Consider the following 18,760-nt stretch of genomic DNA (forward strand, 5'->3'; position numbering starts at 1 on the left):
AACTACCTTTAACCACCTTCCTGGAAGTTTCTTGTACAGTACATCCTGACAGAGCTTGATTAGCTGGTCCAGGTGTGTTTAATTGGGGTTGGAACTAAAACATGCAGGACACCGGCCCTCTAGGACCGAGTTTGGACACCCCTGCATTAATGCATTTTGTTGAATTTAAGTTAAACTGCATCTAAATGGCAACAAATTCTCATTTTGGGGGCCCCAATAAATAAATAGAAGTATAAATTATACACATAGCATTGTTTTCTATAATATTTTGTAAAGGTAAGGGGCTAATTAATTAAATTTTAATGTAATTATAACATCCACACAAATTTGTCTTACACCCCCAATCATGGAGCAGTCCAGCAGTCAAGTCGGATAAAGATTCAGTTTAAAAAACTATTCATTTTTTTATTTTTGATGTATTCATTCTTTTTAGTTGTGAATTCATTTTAAGAAAACAAAGCCTTTGAAATTTAGAGATTTCATTAAGATAAACCATGGAAAAGGAGATTCAGTGAGAAAAAACAGCAAATTAATTAAATAAAAATTGTCCTGATGGTTTCATCGGGCCCCATGGCTGGAACTTCTTAGAGCCCGCAAATCACTAAATCCGCCCCTGAGTATCAGCAGATAATGAGCAAACAGTCTACTAATAATCAAATGAGAATTAATTGGCATGTTCCAATGTAACTTTTAGGCAACAAAATGCACAATAGGGACCATCAAAATAAAGTGTTACCATATTATTGTTCTGCACTGTGATCCTAATAGTCAGGCTTTTAATATGTCATGGCATTATTATAATTACTATTATTATCTGATTAAATGTGAGTTAAGTAAGTTAAGTAGGCGTGTTGTCAAAATCCTGATAAAAAATGTATTTTCTATATAAAAAAACACTGTGGATGACAGCCATGCTGCCTGCTAGATCAAATTACCTAGAGACAAACCCATGAATTATTGCCACAGTCTCATATAAACAAGATTCATGGTTTGTCAGGAGACTTATTATATATATATATATAGAAAAAACTGCTAATTGCTCACAAAATAAAAACTAAGCCCATTAAAAACTGTGAGCCAGCATGAAACGTGTGACTGTTTGCCATTGGGATGCGAAAGAATCATGCATAAGGTGCTGAGCATAAATTTATATGTAAGTAAGCATTTGATTCTGTACATACAATTTCCCCCCTGAAGTTCTTTCCAAGTCATTTGGCAAGTCTAGTGAAGTGCCCCAGCTCTCCTGCAGGGGTCACTGTGCTCTGTTTTTACGCTTCTCCCACTATGCCCAATAAATAGACATTTAGCTTTAAAAAGCACACGATCACACTCCCTGTGCTCAACATTTCTCGTGGTTTGTGCTGATTATGAGCCCCATTGACCTACCTCTCTGCCCAGATCAAAGTTATCAAGAAGCGTTTATAAGGAAAGTATATTTCCTAGCAGAGCAATTGAAAGGACAGTTTTGAGGTCACAGTCGTACGCCTGCTGGGAACATGCTTATTGAGCTTATCATTTTGTATTATTATCGGAACTTCTTTAACTCGAAGGACCAGATTCTTTAGACAGGGTTAACCTCGGGCCAAGGATTAGCAGTATGTTGTAGCATATCAAAAAAAAGATAGTGTGCTGTTTGTTGATTTTGGATGTTGTTTTGAATATTCTGGCTGAGGAACATTTCTGTATGAAGTAAACCTTGAGCATTTTGTGAATTATCTTACTCGTTGAAGACTAGATCCGGGGCGAAGTAGAGCATTTGGGCGTTGGTGTGTTTGTAGGATCTCCAGCTGAGGGAGAAGGAGGAGAGACACATCCAGGAATACTGGATCAGCGTGATTTGGTCCTCAATGGGTAGACTGCGGAAACCTGGGGAAAAATATAAAGGGCAAGTTAGCAGAGAGAAAAGAGATGTATTATGGGGCACTCAAGGGCATGACTTGCCCTGAAGCAGAGCTGATATTAAGCCATAACTGTAAGAAATGGGATCCACTATGCTGTCCTTTTATTCAACAAAAACTATATATATATATATATATATATATATATATATATATATATATATATATATATATATATATATATATATATATATATATATATATATATATATATATTTGTCCATGCTTTGGTGTTTAGATTTTGTATTTGTTAGGCCCTTGTCATTATGAACATGCATTAGTTGATAAGGGCTGCATTATAATTTTTAAACAACAACATGACTTACCAAAAAATACCAATTTTCCATTGTCACTATGAAATGTTAAAAAAAAGGTCACAAGTGCTTTTCAAACCAAGCAGCTTTCTGTTAATTATTGTCTGCATTTCCATCCTAACGTGAAGTGAATCTTTTTTAAGTTCTCAAAAAAAAAAAAACAAATAAAATAAAAACAAGAATAAGGTGAATTAGGAGTGTTTCCATTAACTTGTTAAAGCGGCTGATTGTAGTATACAGTTTTAGTAGATTCAATTGTAGTGTAAAGTTATCAAGGAAAGCATCATGGCGTCATGTACAGGTGTAATGTTCGCTACATCAGAGTTTATTCGCTAAATGTGTTTCCATCTTCTGCCCTTTTTTGCACACAAATCCAACAAGTTCAACTTATCCCTAATGGCAAATCTTTTACCAAAATGAATCTGACCTCTTTGTTTACAAGTTTGTGTTACGTAATAATATTACTTTTATAAGTAACGAGTAAAGAAATACATTACTTTAAAAAAAAAATTGTAATACAGTCATGTTAAATGAATTAGCTTTTTAAAATAAATAACTGATTTAAAGTTAACACCACAATGATTCACGCTAATGCAGTTCCTGCCAGAGCCTTACATTTCTGCAGTGGAAGTTTTCGTAATATTTTGAACACACTGAAGAAAAGGAAAAGGGTTTTTGTCTCAAGACAAAAATACAAAAGTAGCAAACACATAGCTTTAATCGTTCATTAATCTGTATTTATGCCTCCTGTACAGTATAGCTCTGGGGTCAGGAAGTTCTGACAAGATAACATTATCCTATTTCTTTAACAGTAAATGAAAGTTATATAGTGCTTATACGCTGTTCATTGCAGAGCTCCTATATTTAAAAAATCTGAAAAAAAAAAACAGGTAAGAAAAATTAAAGTAACTCAAAAGTAATGTACCACCGTTGTTACTATTTTGGGAAGTAACTTAATCTTGTAAAGCATCACTTTAGCGTAACTTTCCCCAACACTGGATGTTGTCATGTCTGATAGCACAGACTACCATGTGTTCATACAGATTACAAAACTAGAGAACATTTGTTTTTCAGTGTAGCTGGTTTGTTTAAAAATTGAGATTTTAAGCTTAAGGTGTATACATTTCTCATGTCTGTGAGACAAGAATTCGCTGAGATTCCAGTGCATTTGCCAACCCCAGAGGATTCATAACAAAGAAACTGCAGAGATAGTTATAAAGAACACAAGTCTGGACTGAGCCCTCCCCTCAGAATATCATCAGTCTATAAAAATCAATGATTGGCTCACTTAGCTGAAGGCGAAGCTTCCTTTGCTAGAGCATCCATATTTACCTTTGCGTTTTACCCATTCAAAACTATACAAGTGACTTGTGTTGTGTATTCTATAGTCATGGCTGTACACAAATATTAAGAACATTGATATGTGAGTCAGGAAAAATTCAATAAATAAATAATTGGCCAGGGTGGCACAGTCGTTAGCACTAAGATCGTTTCAGGTTTGTACCGCTATGATGACATTGTTTTATAAACAATTTATTGAATATGTTTTATCTTTCTGCATTGTAGCTTGGTATGGTAATCTGAGGTTGTCAAACAAGAACAGGTTGAGTAGCCTGGTGAAGGTGGCAGGCAAGATCATTGGCTTTAACCAAACTGGTCCAATGGTAATTTACCATACTGGTGTGTTAAAGAGAGCTCAGGGTATCCTATGCACCCCGGATCACCCGTTGTACTCTGTGTTTCAGCTGTTGCCATTAGGATGTCGTTTTAGAGTTTCTATTTGCAGGACAAATTGAGTTAGAAATTCTTCTACAGTATAAAGGTGGTCATTAAGTCAATAAATAAGTCCAGGGGAAGGGAGATGCACCTACAATGTGATGTACTGTATGTTGTGGGGTAATATTTTATTAATGAGTACATGGAACTTCGCCTGTGTTACGGCACCTTGCTGCAAATTTATTTTCCCTAAACAGGATAATAAAGTTGAGTTTGAATCTGAGTCTGTTGCCTCACAGCAAGAAGGTCGCTGGTTAGAGTTCCAGCTAGGTCAGTTGGCATTTCTGTGTGGGGTGTGCATGTTCTCCCTGTTTTGGCGTAGGTTTCATCCGAATCCGGTTTTCCCTAGTCCAAAGACACATGCAGTGTAGGTGAATTGAATTAACTAAATTGGTCATAGTGTATAAGTGCGTGTGTGAATGTGAGAGGGTATGCGTGCTTCCCAGTACTGGGTTATAGTTGGAAAGGCATCTGCTGTGTAAAACATATCCTCGAATAGTTGGTGGTTCATTCCACTGTGGAATAAATTATTTATCAACCCCTGATAAATAAAGGGCCAAGGCGAAAAAAAATGAATGAATGAATGTAAAAATTGGCCACTGCTCTATTGGTTTTTTTCTCTATTATTCTTTTTTGTTTTTATTTTATAATTACTTGATTATAATATTGCCGATTTTATGGATAAAATGTAAATACTGAAATATCTGTCTTTTGCCCACAAACTGTGGCATAAAAATGGTAAATCTCCCTAGCATTCATTGAAAAGTTTTGAAGATACTTCAACTGTAATTCACGTGGATAACAACGTATAGTTTGGAAAGGGCAAGTAAGGTCGGATCTACTTCTTTCATTTCTGTATTGTATGAGGCTGTTGCCACTAACAATGTAAGCTTGATTCCTAGAACTGCTGAAATTTGTTCACAATTGAAGAAAAAAAGTCAGCGTAGTGGGCAGAATCAGGTTTACATGAATCACTGAAGGTTTCCACTCATTGTCCTGTTGTCAAAGAGAGTTAGCAATACGGCAGACTGGATTCCTGCCAAAACTCACATCGAGAGCTGTAAAGTCACCCACACGCTATAATAGAAGTCGCACGAGGACACATTACAGTATAAACTTATCAGTGAAGCAGAGACTATTTTGGGCTTGTCTGCAATACGCAAACTCACTACTTACTATAATTTGTCACACTGTCACCTTATTATTTCTTCCGTACAGTTACTTTCCAGACAATCGTTGAGCATCCTTTTTTCATTTTACCCATGTTATCCATTTTTAAACAGGCCCACATGTGCTGGTGAAATATTACAAAACAAAGTGCTGAAATGAATCCCATCAAATGCTCATCTGAATGTTCAATATAACCGTTTTGGACTCCTTAAATGGTTCCAAATCACAGTAACAAAGCAAACATAAGCAGATAAGTGATAATGCACATCTGCAAGTCATCACTTGTAGATCGGCTGAGCGTGTGATGCTCCAGGAGCTCAAAAGAGCTGCCTGGAAAGTCTTTGAAAGTCGGTGAGGCAGTTTGCCCTGGTGTGTTTTCAGCCAGCTATTTATATATCCGGATATAGCAAGCAAGCAGACACCCTGGTATCAAATAATTGCAATACAGCAAATGACCGTCTCATGGCAAGTACCTTCAAAACTTAATTTGAAATGGCCAAACCAGATTTTTTTTTCTTCAAAACCATTCTTAATTGTTAATTAAAATGATATTACTACAGGCTAAACGGTACATGCTTCTTGAATCTAACATTAACCCATTTAGTTTACCTTTTAAAACCCAAGTACTTTTTTGGATGTAAGAACATGCAAGAACACTTTAAGAATATTCAACATAAAATGCAACAATGTATATAATTAATTATCGTAATCTCATATTTATTATAGATCAGTGCTTGTACTGCATTTATCAGGTTAAATCTTCATGGGGCTATTCACATATTGTGCCTAAAACCACGTTGAAAACGCGTCGCGTGTTCCTTCCTTTACCGATTTAAATGCGTTTCTGAATTCACAATCCTCTGCCGTTTCTTGTTGCTGTGGCCAACATCAGCTGTTCATACACACTCGGCATGGTCAATTTTAAAATAGTTCAACTTTTGCACTGTGTGAATTAACACTGAATGTGTGTCGTTGTTATTATTTGCGGTTAAGTTTAAGAGTAGAGTAATATGCTGCTGTTTAACTGCATTCCTGCATTGGGCTCTAACATACTCTTTGGCAGCTGTTTCATAGCCGTGATGGGCACTTCTCTCCATCTCGCACTGAACAGTCGACCAATCACAACAGACTGTATCATTGGTCCAATCAGCACAGATTAGCTTCACGCTAAGGAGAGGTTTGAGAACAAATTAATCCCTAAACCAGTGGTCACCAAACTTGTTCCTGGAGGGCCGGTGTCCTGGAGATTTCAGCTCCAACCCTAATCAAACACACCTGAACAAGTTAATCAAGGTCTTATTAGATATAGTTGAAACACCCAGGCAGGTGTGTTGAGTCAAGTTGGAGTTAAATCCTGCAGGGACACCGGCCCTCCTGAACCGAGATTGGTGACCCCTGCCCTAAACGAATCATACAGGAATCGTTGGGATAATTAAGTGAAAATAAATGTGCATTATAAGACAATGAAAGTTATTGACCTTGCATGCATATTAGACTGTTGTTGGAAACCCCATAACCAAATTATGACCTTTTAATGCATAATAGGGGCTCTTTAAGGTACATAAAAAGTACAAGTTAAGGTACATTACAGTACAAATGTACCTAAACCGATACTTTACTTTGATGTACCTTAACTTGTACTTTTGTGTAACACTTTAGCATCCGTTAAAACTAGTTAATAGTTCATTAATAAACTGTTAGTTAATGAGTTATAAATGTCTTGTTAAATAAAAGTAATAGTTTGGTTATTAATTGTAACTATCTGTTATAACTAGTTAATAGTCCATTAATAAACTGTTAGTTAATGAGTTATGAATGTCTCGTTAAATAAATAATAGTTTGGTTATTATTTATAACTATCTGTTATAACTAGTTAATCGTCCATTAATAAACTGTTAGTTAATGAGTTATGAATGTCTTGTTAAATAAATAATAGTTTGGTTATTATTTATAACTATCTGTTATAACTAGTTAATAGTCCATTAATAAACTGTTAGTTAATGAGTTATGAATGTCTTGTTAAATAAACAATAGTTTGGTTATTATTTATAACTATCTGTTATAACTAGTTAATAGTCCATTAATAAACTGTTAGTTAATGAGTTATGAATGTCTTGTTAAATAAATAATAGTTTGGTTATTATTTATAACTATCTGTTATAACTAGTTAATCGTCCATTAATAAACTGTTAGTTAATGAGTTATGAATGTCTTGTTAAATAAACAATAGTTTGGTTATTATTTATAACTATCTGTTATAACTAGTTAATAGTCCATTAATAAACTGTTAGTTAATGAGTTATGAATGTCTTGTTAAATAAACAATAGTTTGGTTATTATTTATAACTATCTGTTATAACTAGTTAATAGTCCATTAATAAACTGTTAGTTAATGAGTTATGAATGTCTTGTTAAATAAACAATAGTTTGGTTATTATTTATAACTATCTGTTATAACTAGTTAATAGTCCATTAATAAACTGTTAGTTAATGAGTTATGAATGTCTTGTTAAATAAATAATAGTTTGGTTATTATTTATAACTATCTGTTATAACTAGTTAATAGTCCATTAATAAACTGTTAGTTAATGAGTTATGAAAGTCTTGTTAAATAAAAGTGTATAGTTTGGTTATTATTTGTAACTATCTGTTATAACTGGTTAATAGTCCACTACTAAACTGTTAGTTAATGAGGTATAAATGTTTTGTTAAATGAAAGTTAAAAGTTTAATTATTTATAACTGTGCCTTATAAATAGCCAATAGATAACTTACAAGCTGTTAGTTAACAAGTTATAAATGATAAATGTTAATGATTTTTAACTATACCTAATAAATTAGTAATAGATCATGAACAAGCTGTTAGTAATTTACTTACTAAAGGCTTGTTAAGTACCAGTTAATAGTTTATATATGTTATAGGGACATTATTCTAAAGTTGCAATTATTCCTCATTTAATAAACTGTTAGTAAATGAGGAATAGTTGCAACTTTAAAATAACATCCCAATAACACACATAAGCTTATAACTAACACTTAACTAATATATTAACTTACACTTTACAGGGTATGTTCGTTGAAGTGACTAATTTGGGAAATCAACAAATTATGTTTGTAACGACAGAACTTCAGATCAGTTGTTCATAGTTTGTTAACCATCTACTTTGTTAACTGTACCACTATTTTGAAAATGAGCCATATAGTACCCACATTGAACTACAAATAAAAGTAGTTTTCATAAGAAAGTTTGAGTATACCTGGAAGTACTTTGGCCCACTTGACCACTCGGATCATCTGTTTTCCGGCGAGCTGGTTGAGGCTGGTAAGCAGGTGGTCTGTTGTGTCAGGTTGTGTGTTATCATAGCCAGCGAACACCACTTCTGGCTCTATGAGCTCCAGAACGCTGCAGACGGACGGCGTCAGATATGGGGCGACCGTCGGGGTGTGTGGTACGAGAGCGGTGGAGGAACTCAACTCCTTTTCGGATGTCAAAAACGGGCCATCCTTTGAGCTCTGCAGGGAAGAATCTTCACTAATGCTCTTTATTTTCCCCAACTTCTTCGACTTCCGTGCTGAGTAAAAAAAAGCAAATGTACATTATTGAAGTCGTTCCTGATTCATTTCACAGACAGCCTTAAAATGATTTTTAAGAGAGATAAATAATTTGGAATGAACATGATATTAATGAAAAGACCTCCAGTGTAGACTGGAAGCAGTGTTCTTATAGTGTTTCATATCTGAAATGAGCTGAAGCTGATAGAAGTAATTATTGAAGTAGAGATGGGTCTTATAGCAGGGATCACAGTTTAAATCCCTGCTGTATAGATGTGACCTCTTATGTAGTTCAGGAGGATGCTGTTAATTGGCTGTGTGTGTGCGTGTGTGTTCCTATTTGATATTAATTGCAAGATTCCTGCGCGAACAGATTTCATATCACGTCAGTAAGTGAGATTGAAGGTAACATATGTTCTAGTCACAATGAGTGATGCATAGATTTTGACTCTCAACAAAATATGTACATTTATTTAAATGAGTTCTATCTAATATACTATAATTAAGTGTCTATCATCAGAATGTAAAATATACACATTCCCTTAAGCATTAAAATTAGAGCTGAACAAAAATGAATCCTGATTAATCGCATCTAAAATAAAAGTTTGTTTTGACATAATACACATGTGTGTACAGTTTATGTTTATTATGTATATATAAATACAAGGTGAGGCAGTGGCGCAGTAGGTAGTGCTGTCGCCTCACAGCAAGAAGGTCGCTGGGTCGCTGGATCAAACCTCGGCTCAGTTGGCGTTTCTGTGTGGAGTTTGCATGTTCTCTCTGCCTTCGGGTGGGTTTCTTCCGGGTGCTCCGGTTTCCCCCACAGTTCAAACACATGCGGTACAGGTGAATTGGGTATAGGCTAAATTGTCCGTAGTGTATGAGTGTGTGTGTGTGTGTGAATGGTGTGTGGATGTTTCCCAGAGATGGGGTGCGGCTGGAAGGGCATCCGCTGCGTAAAAACTTGCTGGATAAGTTGGCGGTTCATTCTGCTGTGGTGACCCTGGATTAATAAAGGGACTAAGCCGTCAAGAAATGCATTTATTAAAACATACACAGTTGAAGTTGAAATTATTAGCTTCCCTAAATGATTAGCACACCCTGTTTATTTTTTCCTCAATTTGTGTTTAACGAAGAGAAGATATTTTTCAACACATTTCTAAACCTAAATAATATTAGTAAACAGTAAAAGAGTAAAACAGTTTTAAACTTGACAAAAACTCTCGAAAACCTTTACTGTCTGCTGTGTTTTTAATATGGTGTAAAGATTATTATGTGTTATTGAAACATAAAGGAGGACGCAGCAAAAAACGTCACTATAAATTAAAATTACTTTATTATTTTATGCAGCAGCCTTACATTTAAAAAGGAAACATAAGGGTGATCATACGCAAAAAGACCCCAGACTATAAGGCTAGATGTTTTCTTTCCATTATTTATTTATTTGTTTGGCGCATGTACTCATGTGCGATCAGAAAACTGCCCGCCTCTCCTTTCACTCCACCCCGAAGCCCCATTTGGCACTCCTTGGCCCAAGGTATTCGGCAGGCAGAAAAAGGCCGGCCGCTGGCCCCAAAAAAGCCCTGCTTTGGCCCGATTAGGCCCCGGAAGTGACAGTGGAAATGCCACTGGCCTTGGCTCGCCCTGGCTCGCTCACTTTAGGCGCGATAGTGGAAACGGCTATTGCGGCTTTTGTGTGTGACTCATTGTTGCAACTCAAATCAAAACATATAATCAAAACAAAAAATGCATCAAATTCTCATTGGTAAAGTTCTTACTGTAGTATTTCTCTCAAATGTTACGTGAGATCTGCTTCCTGAGGCAGCTGAGGGCGGCAATTGAGGCATGCTGCTGACAGGCACGTGGGAACAGTGGGCAGGGAGGACTAGCTTTAAAGGCCCAGCACAAAAAACAGCAACCAGGTTTTAGCAGCTATACCAACACTTCAGACAGCTATAATAAATACTCTAATGGGTGTTTTGAGCTGAAACTTTACAGACAGAATCTGGGGACGCAAAAGACTTTTAATAAATCTGAAAAAAGGGGTAACCTAGATGCCCTTTAAAAATCATTTGAGAAATATTTAAAAAAGAAAAAAAAAAGGGGGCTAATAATTCTGACTTCAACTGTATGTATATATAAAATATGTAATATAATATATAAAATCTTCTTGTATATGATACAAATTATGTATAAAATTGAAATTGATCTATGGATCAAAATTGTTTTGTATAGTTTTGTTTCTATGAATGTGTGTGGATCACATATACGTTGTATAAAATATCTAAACAAACTTTTATTTTGGATGCAATTAATCTTTGCCCAGCACTAATAAAAATGCTGTAGAACTGAGAATTTGAATCAAGGGACCCACATTGAAAGTAGTAACTTCGACAAAAACAAAATGTATTAATCTTCAATTAAAAGCATTTATTTATTTTTTATATTTTTTTTTACTTGGTGAAAAAAACCAAGAGATATTTGAAAATTCTCAATTTCTTTGGATCTACAATTTATATTTATTTGTTTGAATAAAACATAATTGATGATTTGTTCTCCAGTTAACTGATAAGATTTCTTTAAAATGGAAGAAAAAAAATCATATATATATATATATTCATATAAAATAACAAAAATTTACGTTTTCTTTAGTTACATTATTTTTACACTACAAAAAGTAAATAATATATGGATATCTTATAAAACAATGTCTCATTAAAAATAAAAATGCAACAAAGCAAGAAAATAAAACAAGATAAATTTGAGAATTTTCCAGTGGTCTCTTCATATTTCCATAGCTGTAAATGTATTTTCCCCAGCTTACGTCATACAGTACCTTCATAAACCCCTGGCTGAAAATCCTGGGTTTAAATAAAGGTCACTCCCATGTTATTTGTTGACTATCCAAATATAAAAATGGACAGAATAATATACTTCTCTTAAGAAACTCTGATTTACAAAAGCACCACAGATTTCATTCTACTTTGAAACTTAATTAAAATGGAATCTATGAAGAATATGTTATTATTACTCCCAAGATGATTTTAGTTGGGACATTGAAGAAAACAAAATCACTATCTGAAAGATTAAACATTACTGCTGTAAATCTTGTCTAGTAAAACCTAAAGTTGTTTATAGTATTAGTCAGTGATAACTGATGATTTAAGAAACTTTACCACATATAATTTCAATACAATACAATTTGTTCATGTATTCCACATTCCCCATTTTAACTTAACCATTTTGATTGAAAATTAAGACTTTAAACCAAAATTTTAACCAAAAAATGAAAATTCTGTCATCATCTACTCACCTTTGACTTGTTCCAAACAAAACTGCAGATATTATGAAAATTGTTGAATGCATTTATTATTTCTTTTAGGGCTGCACAATTGTTTTAGCATAGATATCGCAATTTAATCATTCGCAACAGTCAAATTACAGGATATATGCAATGTTGAGTTTGTATTATAATTTATCATTTGCATGTATTTTTGATGCCTGGAATTGTTTTATGATTTTAAAAGCATTCAGGTATAAGAAATTGTACCATTTGTGATCTTAACTAAGATTAATTTTCTTAAATTATTTTTATCATTCAGTTACTGTACTTGAATACTTTTAGACTTGGGAAACGCTAAAACACTTTATTATTAGATACACCCTATTGTATTTTTTTTATTGATAGTATTTATATGTTGTTATGCATTATAATACTCATAACACATGTGCACTGCAAATATAGAAATACAGAAATGCACTGCAAATAGCACAGGCTCCAAACATTTTAAAGATTGTTTATTAGATTTTATGGAGATGCATTCCTTCTGCAAAATCATCCTATTTGATCTATTGTCATAAATTCTTTCCAAATAAAGATAAGTTATCTGGTGAAATATTGCAATATATATCGCAAAATAAAATAATATATATATATATATATATATATATATATATATATATATAGTTAATGTTTAAACTTTCCAATATCGTACAGCCCTAATTCCTCTTATAGAGGCCAATGGCTACCAGTTTTTAACATTCTGTAAACTATAATTTCTTATATTGAACACACACACACACACACACACAAACTCAAACCAGTTCAGAACAAGTCAAGAGTGAGTTAATGACCAGAATTTTCATTTTTGTGTCACTTATCCCTTTAAGGGAACATAAAGAAAAGACTGAGCCTGCTTTACCACAGGTGGAGATGTGACTTTAATCAGAGCTGGACAATAAATCAAATCATGTGTTTCCAACCACATTACAGATGAGCATGATGAAACTCCGCTGTGTTTGTTTCTCCTGCTATTAGTGTGCATGTTTTCATCTCTTTCTAAATTTGGACATGCGAGTCAATCTCTGCCTAATGTGTTGTTTTCAGGAGTTTACATGGTTGAAGTGATGCACATAGTGTTATCTGAGGCTATACTGATTTCTCAAATAACACTGTTTTTATGATTATTTCTTAATATGGGAACATTCTTTAAGGATAGTTTTAAAATTTATGAAAATTTCTCACAATTTACTCTCCCTCAAGTGGCTTTCAAACCTTTATGAGTTTCTTTATTCAGTTCAACACTAAATAATAAATATTAAAGAAAGCTGAAAACCAGTAACCATTGACTTCAATAGTAGGAAAAACAAATATGGAAGCCAATATTTACAGATTTCCAGCTTTCCTTAAAATACCTTCTTTAGTTTTCAACAAAATAAAGAAACTCTAACAGTTTTGGAGCAAGTCAAAAAAACGTAAATGATGACAGAATTTTTATTTTTTGATGATTGATGTCTTTTATATTATCTTTAATATGGCAACCAATTAATTCAGCCATTGGCTAGCCCCAATCTAAAAACATCTTTTTAATATATAAAGTATTTTACTACAAATTTCATGGTCCTAAATAAAATAAGAGAGAAAATATCTGTATTTCAAACTATTTAAAAAGATTAACAGGGTTAAACTGACTTGCAACATAATAAATGTATGATTTTACTTGTCCTTTCATTTACGCGTGAACTATCCCTTTATAGATTTTTTTCATTATGTGGCTGATTTTTCTTTCAAACCAGCCACATTGGTGCTTTTATTCCAGCTTATAAAGTACTGATCATTTTGTGTTAAAATTGAATTGAAACCGAGTTGAACGTGGTGCATTTTCAGTATGTTCTTTTTTCATTGTTACCTTTGATTAAAAAAGAAGAAAAAATGCTGTGGCACATTGTAAAACTTAAGCTTTAAATGCCACTTCTTCGTATTTTAAGTTTTAAAATACCCCCCCACCCCCACACACAAAAAAACTTTGTCTCATGGATATTTTTTGGGGTAATTTTAGGATGAATGATCTCAGCTGTGCGAGTATTATCATTTCATATCATTTCACAACAGATTTTCGTCTCATAGTAATGAGATTCACTTACCCCCAAGATTCATCCCAGCTTGTAGACACTTGCGTACTCTGCAGGCCGGACAGTTTTTCCGCCGAATCTTGTCAATGATGCAGTCATTCCTCCCAGCACAAAGGTAGTTGTGCTGACCTGCAAAAGAGAAAGTGTAAAAACAAATTATTATTATTATTATTATTATTATTATTATTATTATTATAATTATTATTATTATTATTATTATTGTTATTATTATTATTATTACAATTAAATGTATTATTTTCATGAACAATAATAATAATAATAATAATAATAATAATAATAATAATAATAATATTATTAATAATAATAATAATAATGATGATAATAATTATTATTATTACTACTATTATTATTAAAAGTTTTATTATTATTATTGGGTGACACAGGGTAAACATGCAAACTCTACACAGAAACACCAACTGAGCTGAGGTTCGAACCAGCGACCCTGCAACCTTCTTGCTGTGAGGCGACAGCACTACCTACCGCGCCACTGCTATTATTATTATTATTATTGTTATTATTATTATTATCATTATTATTATTATTTTATTATATTATATGTTTTATTATTAGTATCATTATTATTAAATGTTTTATTATTATTATTATTATTATTATTATTATTATTATTATTATTATAACGATAAATTATTATTATTATTATTATTATTATTATTATTATTATTATTATTATCATTATTATTATTATTTTATTTTATTATATGTTTTATTATTAGTATCATTATTATTAAATGTTTTATTATTATTATTATTATTATAATAACGATAAATTATTATTATTATTATTATTATTATTATTATAAATAGTAATTAAAAAGGAATAAATTGTTAGTTTTACATATGTATGTATGTATGTACAGTTGAAGTCAGTATTATTTATTATAAAAAAAATAAACAGGGGGCTAATAATTCTGACTTCAACTGTTTGTATGTATTTATGTATGTATGTACGTACGTACGTACGTACGTACGTATGTATGTATGTATGTATGTATGTATGTATGTATGTATGTATGTACTTTTTGGATTCATTTATTACAATTGTTTACTGTTGCAAATTTAGCTTTTTAATTTTATAATATGATAATATAAATAAACAAAAACAAAATGATATTGACCCTAAAAATGTTTTTGAAAACTTAAAAACTGCTTTTTTTCCAGCCAAACTGGAAAAAATAAGACAATTCTCCAAAAAAATAAAAAATAAAAGGAACTGTTGTTTAATAATTTTGCCTTTAACTGTATCAGGGCTGCGAATCAAAATAATTTGATGTCATGATTTTTAATTTGATGAATTAGGACATTATTTTCTGATTAAGCTAAATATAATAACATTTCTAAAAATAGCCACCACTGCACTGAATATGAATAAATAGCACTTAAGAAAACAAATTTCACAGTATCATTAAAACTTCCACTGTATATTACATAATCCAACAAGTCAGATCAGTCTATTTTGTGCAAGATGCAAAACTTGACCTTTGCAAGGATATTGCTCTGCGTTCTGGTCCTAGTTGCACTGTCATCCCTTTGTGAGTACACAATGCAAAACAGACAGCTGTCTTCCACTTTTCCGGCCCTGCGTTATTATCACAGAGGACAAATGAGCCATCCCAAATAGAGCCTGTGAGTGTGTCATGGGTTGGCTGCTGTCTTTGCGCGGGACGTAACAGCCTGAGAATCCCTCATGCGCTGCCTTCCCCGGCCAAGGCCACAGCTCGCGAAACTCGCTCCCGTTTCAGAGCGCCATTCCGCTCCAGCGAATCGCCACACACCCACGCTCTCCACGGGCCAGAGCCCAGCGCCACAGGGCCAAAACCAGGCACATCTTACCCACAATCCACCCCCTCCTCCACTCAAGCATCATAGGAAGGACTTCTCCGCTAAACTGTACACCATTGGACGCACTACCTACACAAGGACCGCTTTTTCTTTCACCCTTATTGGACGTGTGGCTCATCGAGTGCTTTCGGTGGAGGGGAAAATGCGCAGCGAGTCTGTCTCGAAGCTGCCAAAAAAGCCCAGGATCTGCAAACGGAGCAACAGCAGCTGTAGCCTCGCCACTATTTCTGGCTAAATCACATGACCCCCTTACATAAGCCCATTTTTCTTGCTCTAAAAAACAGTAAACTGCGACACAGGAAACACAAACGAAGCCCTCCTCCGCTTCCACACACCCAAACACAGACCCAAATCAGACCTGAAATCTGTTTGGACCCTTTCTGTACAAATCTGGTTAATAATTGACCCCGCAGAAGTACATAATAGACTATGTGTGTGAGAGTAAAGGTGTTTATGGATTAAAGTAACAAAGAGATGTTTCTATGTGTATATGGATAGATGAGGAACGTTATGTGTTGTAGTGTTTTGGCACATTGTTGATAAATATACTGTATAACTGTAAAAAAATCCAGGTTGCCTTAAATTTTTAAGCTAATTCAAATGAATATTTTGAGTCCATTGCACTTATATTCTGTTGAACTTGACTTAAAACAGCTTGCGTAACTTATAAAATTTAGTTAAAACAATGACCTAAAAACATATGATGTTGGGACTAGTTGATCATATGTTTTTTACAGTGCAGTTGAAGGGAAAATTATTAACCCTCTTGTACATTTTCTTGTACACCCCTCTTGTACAGGTGCTGATTAACAGAGCAAGGACATTTTCAAAGTATTGTCTATTTTTTTTTCTTGTTAATAAGAATAAAAGCAGTTTTTCCTCATTTTTAAACATTTTTTAAGGTTATTAGAAATATATATTTATTTTGATCGTTGTGCAATGACTAGACTGCTATTTAACCTAATATGCAGTAGTGTAAAGTAAAATATTACAAATACTCAAATTACTGTATTTGAGTAGTTTTTTTTCTCAAGAATTGTAATTTACTAAGTAAAAATAATTTTAAAAATGTGTACTTTTACTTTTCTTTTAGTATATTTTAGAGCTAAATCTGTAGTTTTATTTTCTTTCAACCTGCAGTCACAATTTTTTCTTGTATACGGGGAATAGAAAAATCAGTCCTGTGATATCGTGTCCAATAACATTGCACATAGAATGTAAACAGCATCATTCTGAACTCTTGACTACTGATTTTTAAATGCAGCAAACTGTTTGGAAGCATTAAAAGTGTCCAAGAAGATGTTCAAAATCTTTACACGCGATGATGCAGACCGAGAGGCTGCTTAGATGCATGTCACTGATGAGAAGATGACGGATGTTTACTGTATGATGACCGAAATGACCTTAAACAATTACTAAATGCACTACAGAATGTTACGTTTACACACAAATCCACAAACTGCATGTGAACACATCAGCATTTGACAGCATTATACTCACTAATCCTGCGTACTTTTAAAAGGGATACTTTCTACTCATTCCTTGAGTAATGTGTTCTGTACAACAGATGCTTTCACTCTACTTGCACTACATTCTTGGGCAAGTTATGGTACTTTTACTTGAGTATGATTTTTCAGTACTCTATCCACCACTGCTCACCCCCAAAATTAACATTTACCAAGTATGTACTTAACATAAGTTGTTTTTTTTTTTTTGGTAATTATTCTGTGTCAGGAAAGTTCAGTGTGTGAACTGTTTGAATAATTCTATTTTTCATAAATTTAGTTTAATCAATTCAAACTCACACAGGCTTGGCACAATTTACGGTGAGTAAATGTGTATTGTTTAATGAACTTTCAATTTGAAGATTCAATATTTGTTTTCCAATAGGCTTTGGTGAAATATTTAAAGGGGTTACTTTTTTCACCCCTTTGCTTTTTTTTTCAAGATGTAATACAAGTATCCCATATCTCAGTTGTTCCCAGTATGTGAACTGTCAGCTCCAAACTCAAAATACATCACGGATCGTTTAACATACAGTAGCATGATGTAATTGCCCTTTACATTTGGTTGTAAGCAAAATGTATAATATAATATAATATAATATAATATAATATAATATAATATAATATAATATAATATAATATAATATAATATAATATAATAATATAATATAATATAATATAGTGATGGTTTGTTCTGTAGACTATCAAAAAAAATAGCATAAAGGCTAATAATTTTGACTTTAAATGTTTTTTTAAAATTTAAAAACTGCTTTTATTCTAGCCGAAATAAAACAAATAAGGCTTATCAATATTATCAAACATACTGTAAAAATTTCCTTCCTCTGTTAAACATCATTTGAGAAATGTTTAAAAGAGAAAAAAAATCAAAGGGAGGCTAATAATTCTGACTTTAACTGTAAGCCATTGATAGCTGACAGTTATTAATACAGTTCTTAATACAGTTTTAATATACTGTAATTATGTGTGTGTGTTTATATGTGTGTGAGAAAGTGTCTTTGAATCTGCTTGCAGTGTAGAGTGTGGCTATCACAGATAGGTATAGGCCGATAGGAGATTCAGACTTTTCCCCCATTGAACACAATATATTTTAGTTTAGGAGACATTTAAAATATTTTGGAACAGTAGCTTTTGATGTGAAGGGTCCTTTTCAGCCAGAGATACAGTTGCCTTAAAAACTAAATAAAATAGTTGTAAAAACACTTTTAAAAATCTTACATATACCGTACGAACGG

The 18,760-nt window shown here is 33.2% G+C and overlaps 1 protein-coding gene across 1 annotated transcript in view; it reads right to left on the reverse strand.

The window, feature by feature from the left end:
• Window positions 1-18,760, reverse strand: part of nr3c2 (nuclear receptor subfamily 3, group C, member 2) — a 157,288-nt gene that overhangs the window by 21,090 nt on the left and 117,438 nt on the right. Inside the window, 3 exon segments of the mRNA NM_001100403.1 lie at window positions 1,722-1,866; window positions 8,415-8,729; window positions 14,134-14,250. Of these exon segments, the coding sequence (NP_001093873.1) occupies window positions 1,722-1,866; window positions 8,415-8,729; window positions 14,134-14,250 (577 nt within the window).

This window comes from Danio rerio, chromosome 1, assembly GCF_049306965.1.
Source record: "Danio rerio strain Tuebingen ecotype United States chromosome 1, GRCz12tu, whole genome shotgun sequence".
Taxonomy (NCBI): Eukaryota; Metazoa; Chordata; class Actinopteri; order Cypriniformes; family Danionidae; genus Danio; species Danio rerio.